Source organism: Anabas testudineus, chromosome 11 (assembly GCF_900324465.2).
Source record: "Anabas testudineus chromosome 11, fAnaTes1.2, whole genome shotgun sequence".
NCBI classification, from domain to species: domain Eukaryota; kingdom Metazoa; phylum Chordata; class Actinopteri; order Anabantiformes; family Anabantidae; genus Anabas; species Anabas testudineus.
This window is the reverse complement of record NC_046620.1, coordinates 3,827,234-3,839,361: the sequence shown is the minus strand read 5'-3', so window position 1 is coordinate 3,839,361 and position 12,128 is coordinate 3,827,234. Positions and strand designations below refer to the sequence as shown.

The 12,128-nt window shown below is 42.2% G+C and overlaps 1 protein-coding gene across 1 annotated transcript in view; it reads right to left on the bottom strand.

The window, feature by feature from the left end:
• Positions 1 to 749, bottom strand: part of col11a2 (collagen, type XI, alpha 2) — a 39,320-nt gene extending 38,571 nt beyond the window's left edge. The window contains 1 exon segment of the mRNA XM_026350003.1: positions 296 to 749. Coding sequence (XP_026205788.1) covers positions 296 to 413 — 118 coding nt within the window. The 5' untranslated portion in view covers positions 414 to 749.
• Between the last annotated feature and the right edge of the window lie 11,379 nt (positions 750 to 12,128).

Below are 12,128 nucleotides of genomic sequence, written 5' to 3'. Positions count from 1 at the left end.
TCAAGGTAAAATTCAAAAGATGCGGGTTTTGACACAACAGAAATCAAACAGATTCACATATTCTGATGCTGTGGATCCACCAACGTCGACATTTCAAGAGGAAAAAGTAAAGAAGCTCGTCAGGTGCTCAAGTGTCCGATGATGGATAATGTGCGCACTTCTTACTCAACACAGACAGCAAATAATAGAAAAGACATTAACGGAGGGAAACACCTTGATTGAGTGAATAATCCGTGAAAACTCTCATTTAAAAAGCACAATAATCATCACCTATTTGAACAAGTGGAAGTCTTACCTGCTCGAACCACGGTCGTTTGGCACACGACAAGGGCTACGGCTACCAAGGCGAGGGATGAGAAGTCCATGCGCCGAGGTCTCCGTTTCTTCCGTAAGGGGCCATCTCCAATATCCATAGTGTTGCAGTAGTTAGCCGGCCTGGTTGAGCTGTAACTGTAGGATACGGTGAAAGGTATCCTCTCACAGAAAGTCAGCCGACGAGAGGGACCCGACTGAACCTTCTGCGAGGCAAAGGACAAAAAGGCACGCCTCTGGAGACGTCTCTTCTTCTGTCCCGGAGACTTTCCTTAGAAGTTACTTATGTCTATGATGATGCACAAAACCTAAAAACTAAAGGGGTTCGGGGTGAATAAATATTTTTTTATTTTAACGTTTAACCCCTTAGTGCTAAAGCCCCATTGAGTCAGAGTGGGTACTGGTACCCAAAGTGGAGAGAGCAGCAGAGAGAGACCTGGAACCACACACTCTCTCCCTTCTCTCTCGTTCCCTCTCCCCTTCTTTACTTTCTCCCACGAAGAGTGAGAGCGTGTGTGACTGTGTGTGTGTGGAGAGGGAGAGTGAACGGCAAAGAGGGAGAGAGAGGGCGTGCGTAATTGCGCACACAGACCGACGGAGCGCCCAGGAGCCTGTGAGAGTGCGAACGGAGCGGTTGTAATGATAGGTCCATACAAATATCTCAACTCATACACACAACAATGGGGTCTTTTCAGCTGTGGGTTAGTGGCTGCACACGGCAGTGAGTCAAATATGTATGTCTCAGATTCTCCCTAAGTCCTAAATCACAAATCCCTAAATCCACTGAGAGCTGAGGCAGAGTGTTTCTTTTACCTCCAATGTCTTGTCTTTGTATCAGTGTCGTGTAAAGAACCGTACAGGTGAAGTCCAGGTAACACAGCAGGACCAAGCAACGTGCTGTGCAGCAGCGGAGAGTAACAGCTGCGACAGCCAATCAGGCGTCTGTCCGCTCTGCTAACCACGCCCCCTTCACTCATTCCTCGGAGCTGTTCTCTTTTCTGATTGGTCGATTCTACACAGACTGGTTCGCAGCTTTAGCTCAGGTGCAGAAAGAAACAAAGAGAGAAGGAGAAATAAAATGATCTGTGAGTCACTGAGTAACAACAATATGCCTGCCAGGTTCCTCACTCTCTCAGATGTGACATAAACTAATATTAAATCTGTCGCAGAAATCTTTTGCAAACCTATTTAATCATATCCATAAATAACACTGTCTGTACAAGGTGGTGGCTCAGTGATTTGCTTTAGAAGAACAGGGTGTATCAGGCTTTATCTACATAAACAGTATTTATCATATCAGTTCACTGAGGTTTAAAGTTTCCAGTTGTATTTGTTCAACATGAAAAATACATAAAACACATGAAACACAAGTAGAGTGAGAAGATATCAAACCACTGACAAATACATTTAAACTACTATAATGTTCATTTCAAACACATTCCTTTCATCTCTCCATCTGTCATAAATGTGTCTATGTATATTTCAAAGCCGTCTGTGTTGTAAATATCTCTGGTGAGTCACTTTCTTTAATGCACACTTCACATGCATAGAGCTGTGATTAACCATAATTATCCCTTGATGCTCTATACCCCTCAGTCTTTCTCACTACCTTTCATTTATGTCTGATTCTCTGTCTGTGGTATTTCAATGATCACTGTCCCGACTCTCTTTCTTTCTTAGGGAGCTTTTCTTTTATCATATCTCATATAAAGAACAATATATTTTGATGAGAGGTGGTTACTTATTCCACTGTAAGTCAGACTTACTAGGAGGAAAATCACCTCACTCACAGGCAGACTAAACAGAGCTCAGTAAACATTATATACAAATAAATGTTTGTGTTAGTGTAGCAACAGTTTTGTAGTTGTTGAGCTTGAGTTTGGCAGCGAATGAGTGAGAGGACGAAGGTTTACCTGGTCTACATTTAAAAAAGCTGATGGTTAAAGAGTTGAATTAATTGAACTTTTAAAGGTGAGTTTTAGTTTGTAAATGATATTCAGATAAATAAACAGTGAGAAGATGGAAGTTATGAGACATACATTCAAAAAATGTCATTTGCTGGTTATATATCGTCCAATCTGAGGATGTTCATATTCTAACTTCACGGTCGACTCCACTTACTCGGTGTAGATACTCTACAGACTTCTTAAGTGTCTGTTTTGTGTCAGCGTCTGTTTCCACACTGATACGTTTCCACTTCACCTTCACCTGAACCAAACTGGGGGTTCAGGTGCTCGGGGGAAATCTTACAGGGGAAAAGACATATGAAGAGGAAACAGACTTTGACACATGCACTTATTGTATGTCTGACTCCACCACCTCTTTTCCTAGAATTCAAATATTCTGGATGCTAATTCCAGACCAAGAGAAAAGGGACACGCTTGAAGTACGGTGGCCATGTTTTAGGTTCTGTTCAGCGGTAACATACTGTCTGAGTTTTCTTATGAATCTGTGCACTGCCCTCTCATTAGAAACTACAGGACTGAGCTGAGCCGTCGTGTGATCATTCTCTGAAACCATGAAGCTGCATCCACCAATTAAACATCAGGAATCATAAAGAAAAGATGGCGAGGGCAGTTTATACCTATGTATTACTATATGAGAGGGTAAAATGTTGAATTTCATGTTCTTGGATGGAGAAGAAACATTTTCTTTTTTTGCTGGAGTAAAAAAACAGCAGTCAGCAGCAGTAAAACAGCGAGTAGCAGCTCAAATATTGATGTTTTTAATGCAATTAAATAATAAAAAAACTGTATAAACCCAGAATTTGTCATTTACCTGAATATGGGAGATATTTACCTCAGTTTGTACAAACTGCAGCTGCACCGAGCTGTGTGTATTCATACTAAATCAGAAAGTCCAGGAAACGCTCCCTCAGTGGCAGCTCTGGGTTTTATTTTGGCTTCTTGGACACAGTGGATCAAGTGTTTTTTGAGGATCGGCTGTTTTGGTTCTGGCCTCCTTGTGCTCTGAAAGGAGATGCCACAGGCGGTAAAAAGAGACAACCCAAGAGACCTCTGTGGCATGTGTTTATGCTGGACCGTATGTGTGTGTGTTCACGTAAATACAAAGATTCATGTTCCAGGATCATAATCACCACTTTAGTCGTATAAGAGAAAGTCGTGTTCTGGCCTGTTGTCGTTTAGTCGCTGTAGGAAAGTCAAGAATCAGTACTGAGGTATTTCTATAGACTCAAGTGGTCTGGGTGGAGTCACGTTTATGGACCCTCATCACATATCAGATTCATTTAATTTAAAGGTATTCAGTAAATAAATAGTTAATTTAAAGGAATTGATGTAAACCTGTCCACATTCATCATGTTAACACATCATGTTCAGCCTATTTAAATTCTTTTATCTTGTTAATGCTGGTTATGAATGAACTGTGTCCTCTTTTATTATATTTGTCCTTGTTATATCTTACCTATCATGACCACTTGCTATTATATATTCTTCATTTTGTGCACAAGTTGGGCTCTAAAGCTTTTTTCTGGAACAGGCCACAGTTTGGACCACGTGAACCAGACTGAAGAGTGTGAGTGTTAAATCTTTCTGCTGTTAAACTATGTGACAGTTACAATAACATGTTGAATCTGTAACTGGATTTGTACTAGTTTTGTTAGTAAGATTTTTTTTATATATATATATTTTAATCAGGGTGCCAACAATGATGCAATGAAACAGTCAGAGATGAAAATAAGACGGTTACAATTCAACACCTGTTTTAACAGGTGACTGATCTTGTTGCTTATTTTCTATTGACAAGACTCGATGACAATCAGCAACTCAGCGTGTGGATCTGTAGAGCAACCTGAAGGAAACACAGACACCAGCGGCAACAAAGACGAAGTGTTTGTACTGAAATTAACATGATGTGGCTGTTTTGAACCAATTTATAATTAAAATAAAAATGCACTTGTTCAACATTTTGATTGGTGTCATATGGATCCTAGTGTTGTTATTTTCCTGCAACCAACAACCATTGTAGCTGCAGCTCCTGTGATGCTGTATATGATATTTTACTTTACATGGCTCTGTGGCAATAATCAGATAATAAACATCTGCATACAATAGATTCATTAAATAAACCTTTGCTAAGTTTCTTCCTGTGATGAAAACTTTACTGCCAAAAGGTCCACGTATTTGTCATAAGTCAGTTTTCTGCCGATACAGCATGTAACATAAATAAATTAGCATTAAAGATCTCGTCTTGTGCCGTCTCAGTATCTGATGCGTTTCATCCTGTGCCCACACCCTTCACCAAGTGCAGCAGCTGCTTTAGCAACAGTATAATCCACACAATCTGCTGAGCATCCACATTATAGAGGTACCACAAATTCCAAAGAACAGGAATTGCATGTACGCTCCCACTAGGAGGATGACTTCATCACCCTGAAACAGACCACTGGGACATCCCAGTGACCACTTTACCAAGACATGAGGTCGCTTCAATGCTAGAACAGATAAAACGTTCCTGAGATTTAAGGTCAGGCAGGTGCCTCCACATGTATCTGCATTAACAGGTCAACGTGAACCCTTTAATTACATAATTAAACTTCAATGTCAGACATATTTGAATTAATAAAACCTTATAATCTTCTGTGCAGTGATTTAAAGGTTATAGGAACCCAGAGACCACAAGGTTTCCCTAAGGGGACCTTCAGTCCGACGTGGCCACCCACTGACACTTTATCCAGACAGATGGAGCTGGAAACTGGCTCCAATGCCAAAGGGTGAGTGGCAGCCAGCTGATAGAGCGGCCTGGTGTGGCAACATGTGGGTCAACCCAAGAAGGGAGACCAGGACGAGGATGTCTGCAGAAGGAAGGCGAGAGGTGGCATCAACGTTTGGACGAAACTCAACAAGTGCCTGTGGGTAGCTCTCTCCCTCTCTCTCTCTCTCTCTGTGCCATTTCCAAAAGAAGAACCTTGTAATTACAATAAAGCGGCCATATTATATTGCTGACTTCCTTGAAAACTCTGTATTTTACTGGGCAGGGCTGCAAATGCACACACACCCTGTTAGCCACAATACACCGAAATAGATCAGAGCAGGGGGGAGAAGGAGAAAAGGGAGTGGACTGATACTCTCAGTGCAAACAGTGGAGTCTCAGAGTGTGTGCACCATGAATACACAACCCGAAGCTGCTAGAGGTGAACAGAGTCAGGTAGAAAAGGGAATTTAGATGGAGAATGGGTCAGTGATTTTGAATCTGGACTTGGAACACACCCAGCTAACCACATACCTCGAAATAGGCATGTAAGGAGGAGGAGGAGGGAGGATGAGGGGTGATGAAGGGGCAGAGGGAGGCAGGGAGGGAGCAGGGAGGTGCAGCAAAGGTGCACAAGTGTGTTTCTGTGTGGAGGGAGAGTTGGAAATCTGAAGTTTGTGTGACAGCTGATGTAGAACAGCATGTGTGTGCAGGAGCGAGACCCAGTTTACACATGAGCACCCAGTTTATTTAGCTAAAGCGCGCTCGTCCTTTGATATTCGATCAGCTGAAATTAGTAAAAAAATGCAACGTGTGTGTTCCCTTCTCTCTCATTCTCAGCATTTCTCTCGTGTACGTGTTTCATTACGGGCTTTCAACGCCTTGCAATTCTTTGTTGGGAATTTGAAGGCAGCCCCTTTTACCCTTTGACGTTAAATATAGCAGTAGGTGAGCTCCAAGTCGTGCTCAATTTAGCACAATTACTCACTGTTAGAGGGTAATTCGCCTCAATGATGCAAAATGGCTGCGCTAATAAAAGAACGTCAGGAGAACTGGTGATATAGAATGAGCCATAAGAGGAAAATCTGATCTAAGAGTTAATTATTTTCACTATATACAGTAATAAATACACAGTATATGAATTTTTCAAGAATAAATGATGCATTTCTGAAATCACTCACATCAACATCAATTCATGTTTCTCATATATGCTGTTTTTGCCTCAAATAACCAACCCCTAGATATACATCCAAATACCTGAACCCCTGAAATGCAACATATCCAAAAGATGGAGGAGAGAGATAGGACTCGCAAACTGCAGCCTGGGAGGGGACGTTAGGGCCGTGGAAAGGTACAGACAGAAAAAAATGAGAAGAATGAATAGAGAGAGGCGGGAGGAGGAGAGCTGGTGGCGTGGGGCACACAGGCATGCAGAGGGTGAGAGGGAATGAATGAGGGCCATTGATAAAGATGGAGAGAGGGGACGGAGAAGGAGAGAGCAGGAGGGACGGAGAGGGGATCAAAAGGTATTTACATATGGAGGGCTGAGGAAAAAATGGAGGTGGGGAGGGAAAAGGTGGACGTGTGCACGGATGGAAGGACGGACAGATGCATCTCTGACTGACCTACTGACTATAAGTGAGGGTGGGACCTCGGTGACTCTGACACAGCGACATCTGTGTCGCAGGTCTTTTCAACAAATGAAGTCACCTCAACAGCTGTCGGTGCAGAACACAGTGAGGTTTAGAGCAAAGTTTGAGGGAAAAGGTTCCTCTAGTTATGTAAAACATAAATTTTTATCTTTAACGTCTTCAACTTCTGCCATTAATCCTGCTTTTGTGAGTTCATAGGTTCAATGCGTTCAGGATTCCTCAACACCTGAGATCAGTTTCCATTTTTAGTTAAACACCTAAAGTAAAGAAGGAAACCACAATCCCAACAGTTCAATTACACCTGGATGAAGTATCATGATACCAACACATACTGTACTAACTAAGCTAACAGTGTAAACCATCATGATAAAACCCACCACAGCTGCCTTTGCTGAATTCATAACCGTGTACTGTGCTATTGTCAGCACATCAGGCTGCAGAAAAGAGAACGTCCAGGATCCATCAGACAGTTTGACTCTCAGGAAACAGTAGAATAGACACAAACTGTCCTCATACAACTGTGAACAATCTCAATATAGGCTGCTGTAAATACAAAACTACCTTTAATTTCTTTAACTCATCTTGAAAAACAACAGTTTAAGTTATTGAGGAGCGACTTCACTACAAACTTGTTGATGTTCAACACGTCTGTCATCATTTTGCAGTTGACATGCATTCTTCTGGATTAAAAAACTCTGTGTCTTCTTCATTGTAAGAGATGAAAGAGAAACAGCTGCAAGTACATGAAGCATTAAAGGTGTTCAGGTGGTGGAACAGTGAAGGGACAGAGGGCAGTGAACCCCGACTGACTCGACCTGCTCCGCTGCACACAGCGACCTCGACATGGAGGTCACGCAGGTCATTTTAGAGCTGGAGTGACACCTTGCTTTACCTGGACCAGCAGACCATTACAAACCACTGTAGAGGAACTTGAGGAGCTTGGAGGCCTTTTTCACACCAGCTGCTCAACCGAGCTTTTCCAGGCCGGGACATGAATCCTGCAATAACAAGAGTCAATGTGAAGAAAAAGACAAAACACTGGGAAACTGGTTCGTTTCTAAACCAACTATGTCATCGTAGTTTAATTGTTGTTATTATACCTTTAATTTTATAGTTTCATAAATCAGAACCTAAAAAAGGAAGAAATCCTCATCATTAACCACTTGACACAGGTGGTTTAAAGGGTTGTTCCACCTCCTGAAATGAATATATTTGAGCTGCTTTTGACTGGAAACTGATCAGTCAGACTGATTTGTGCCTGTGTTTTACCTTTCTGACTGATTAATATTGATGTTGCTCCAACACAAGAGTAATAAAACATGAAATACCCACAGAACAGACGTAAAACTGCTCCACAGGTCAGCGACGGCCCGGTTCCACTCTCACGGAGCCCGCTGACAGAGGGACTCCTCAGCCTGCCGAGGTCAGTGAGGAATGCACCGGGGGAGAGGGAGGGAATGTACCACAGGGGTGTTGAGGAAGGGGGTGGGGTGGCAGCGGAGGAAACAGCGATGGGGGAAACAGAGGGGTCTTTTGTGAGACAGGAAGCTGCTGAGACCAGGGCCCTGTCTCTGGGTACAGTAGAGAAAAACTTAGAGAGATGTGACGGAGGGGATGAGGTGGAGACGAAGAGCAGCGAGGAGGCAGCGAGGAGGCAGCGAGTTCAGTGAGTGAAGGAGGCGAAGGAGCAGGAGAAACTATGGAGACGGCAGAAACAGAGCAGAGGATAGAAAGAAATATGGTAGAAGGGGGACGGCTTCTACTCAGCGGCCAGATGTTAACATGCTATTTATTTTTCCCATAGTTAGATAATTACTCGTTTGAGTCTTTGCCAAGACCTGGACGAGTTTAAAAAGATCCAAGTGGAATGATTAATATACTGAAGCAACCAACTTCTAAACTGTGGCTCAATAAAAGAAACTCTGTTTATATGTTTTAAACTGCACTGAATTAAAAAAAAACTATGAGTAATCTTTATATTTGCTGCCTACAATATTAATTTAAGTTGGGAAAATGAACAGTTTGGACTTTTTTAGAGTTGAAAAGATAAATATTAATTCAATTTGAATCAGATTTCATTCAATGCACCTGTGGTTTCTGCATGACGTCATGAAAATGTGGACGAATAATGTTTATCACAAGTGTGCTGCAGATAATAATGAGATAAAATCCTGTATTTCACACTTTAATAGAGGCAGACTCCTCTGAATTCTCTAGTTAATTTAATTTAAGACATGCAGTAGCGGTCTGCAGGTTCTAAAAGTGGCAACATGATTGAAACGAAGCATTTTAGTCCCTGGACAGGCTGGAGCAGGGGAAATCTGGGTGGAGAAAGAACCAGATCAGCACTTTATTACCACCACCACCACCTCTCAGACGAACTTGAGTAAGGTTCTTAACCCCAGCTGCTCCAGTTTAGAAGCTCAGTGACCAACAAAGCTACAGTAACCCTGGTTATATGTAACATGTAGATATATAACTGCAGACAGAAGCTAAAGTGGAAACGTGAGAAAGAAGATCATGATTCTGGACTGAGTGCTGGTGGGACATAAGATCATCAAAACAAGAGGCTGAACGTGCAGCCTTCAGAGTCTGAACACAGACGGAGCAGCCGGTTAATGAGGTCAGGGAAAACCAGCAGTGAGAACAATGTGAACTGTTCCGGCCGTGAGCTCATCCCAGTCCGTCCTATGAAGAACCATCAAAGTGCTTTTCATCTCAGCCTCTGTCCCATCCGGGCCACCACTGTCTGAACAAAACATGCTACACGACTGTGATGCTGCAGAATACAAACATCACCCTCCTCCTCCTCCTCCTTTATCCACACTCCCCTCTTCCTCTCCGTCTGCTGGTTTCCCCTCGCTGACACATTTCGTCCCTCTCACGTTCGGTCCTGGCACCAAGACAAGAGCTCGTTAATCCTCCGGCACACAGACTGCCCATTCTCTTGTCATGACACTGAAACTGAGAGGTGGTGCTTTGCAGCCTCTCCAGGACAAATATTTCACATCGTCTACTGTATCTGCAACAGAGTTCCTGCATGTTTCAAATAGTTTAAGTCTGATTTAATCTGATGCTCCTACTTTAATCTGTATATTGGTCACTTTGATCTGTTTTCTGCTTTACGTTTAGGAACACATTATATTTCCAGCTGCACCATGATCATGTCCTCCTGACACACACCTTCCAGCACATCTTTCAGTCTGACATATTTTTATCTGCCATGTTCCTTTGATTAGAAAGCGTCAGCAACCGCCCTCAGATGTAGAATTATATACTTTATGTGGGACCCGTTCTGAGTTTCACCCAGATTTAGCTCTGCACAGGAGGCGCTCAGTCATCTAAGTGCACCCTGGCTCCCATATGGTCTGCATATACCCAAAACCCAGCGTATCATTACAGCTGAGAGAACACGGGGACAGTGGCTGGCCAGTAATTTGGCTTTGCTAAATGTTGTCACTTGTCATTCCAACGTTTCTTCCCATCCACACAGTCTGGGCCTTACAGAGGCAACAAGCTGTAAAATGGAGCAAGTGGTTTACTTTTTTTTTTTTTTTTTTTAACACCATAAAAAAAAGATAAACAATAAAAACGTGACGGTACAAAATGTTTTCCTTAAACGCCACACTTCTGGCTGTTTTCACCACACAACACATGCGACACTGGAATGCAAGTAAACATGCAAATGTTGTCTTTGGTTTGTCACAGTAAACACTTGAAGCTGCTAAACAGTGGGCGGTTTTAATAGCAAAGTAAAATGTTTTTTAACTGAAATTATTAAATATCTGACACATTTACTCACATTTTCACAAAATAATGTAGTTTGTGCTCATGTTTCATAACTTAAAGCTTAAAGATGAAGCATGACAGCTCATAGGGAACAAAAATAGAGTCGCAGCATTTTTTAAAGTAGGCAGTAAATTCAAAGCTGTGTCTTTGGGCCGAATTTCAACATTTAACTCTTTTGCACAGTAAACAAACATTATGCAACTCTGAAGTTCAGAAGACGATGATAGTTTTTATTTTAGTGTGTGGGAGAAGAGAAAATAACAGTAAGAAGCAAACACACCTGACATCCTGCCCTGCTGTTTGGTATTTGCCCCCCTGCCCTCTGTCTAGAGAGAACACAGGCTCAATACAGTCCTGCTTTCTTTCTCAGGTGTGTGTGTGTGTGTGTGTGTGGTATTTCTACCACACAGAACCCACCAAATCTCTGCTGGCGAGTGAATTCAAACATGGTTTATTTGTTGGGTGCCGAGTAAAAACATTCACCTGGTGAAAATATTTGCAACAGAAATGAAAAGGAATTTGACCCCTGGTATAAAAATGTTTTTCTGCAGAGCTCATCATTACACACTGTAGGGTGGGGGGGGAGAAAGAGGTGAGAAACAGGAGAGAGTGAGGGAGGAAAGAATTAGAGCCAGAAGAGGACTGAGGAGAAGAGAAGAGGGTAGGAAAGACAAAAGACTGACAGACGGGATGGGGGGAGTCAGAATGTGAGAGAGGTGAAGACAGTGTAGAGACAAGAAGATGAGACAAGAGTGTGAGGCAGGAAAAAATGCTTGTTGACCAGACGCTAACAGGACGGAGCATGAAGAAGCCACAGAGAACATCCAGGAGTTAAGATGAGAAATGTGATTATAATTCACTTCAACTTTTAACTTTGCAGTTGTGAATTATTTTAATGAATTAAAGTGGACAACCTACGATCTCCTGCTTCAAGCTGAGAGGTTATAGGTTCTTCTCTAAATATGCTGCTGCTGACATGACTGTAAAGTCCTGTAAGGTCCTCAACAGAGACCTCTTTGTGCCTGCTCCCTCTGCTGGCAGCTGCTGGTGTCACAGTGTGGCACACTTGGCTCAGACATCTGAAATATGGAAAGTGACGCTGAGCCTCCACTGGTTTTGTCTTAATCTACCTTTATGAATATGGGTAACCAAACCCCTGTTTTACAGCATATATAAAAACTGGAGTAATGGAGAGAGTGAACAAATCAAAACCCAGCAGACAGGAATAAAAGAGGCCAAGTGACTCTTTGGGGAATGTGAAACAAAACCAACCACCAACCAGAGGAAAAACATAACAACACTCAGACTATAACTACTGTTATTGCTACATGAACTTCTGTTTTCCAATCCTGGTTTATACCAAAACTGGATTTAGGAAAATCATAGAGGAGCATGGTGAAAAACTGAGGTATGAAAATGCAAATTAGCTACAGATGAATCACTACTTAACCTTTTAAAAACATTTTTAGTAGTCTATAACCACGGTTCAGTAAATAAAGGCTACTACAGAATAAACACTCGAGCTCTAAGAGTGTGAATTTATGATTTCTCACCTCTGTAACATACATACATGTCCTATTTTAGGCAGAATAAAATGTAAAATAGGTTCAATTAATCTAGTTTTAGGATGTTCTGTGCATCATTCAGGCATCAAACAGTGAGTTG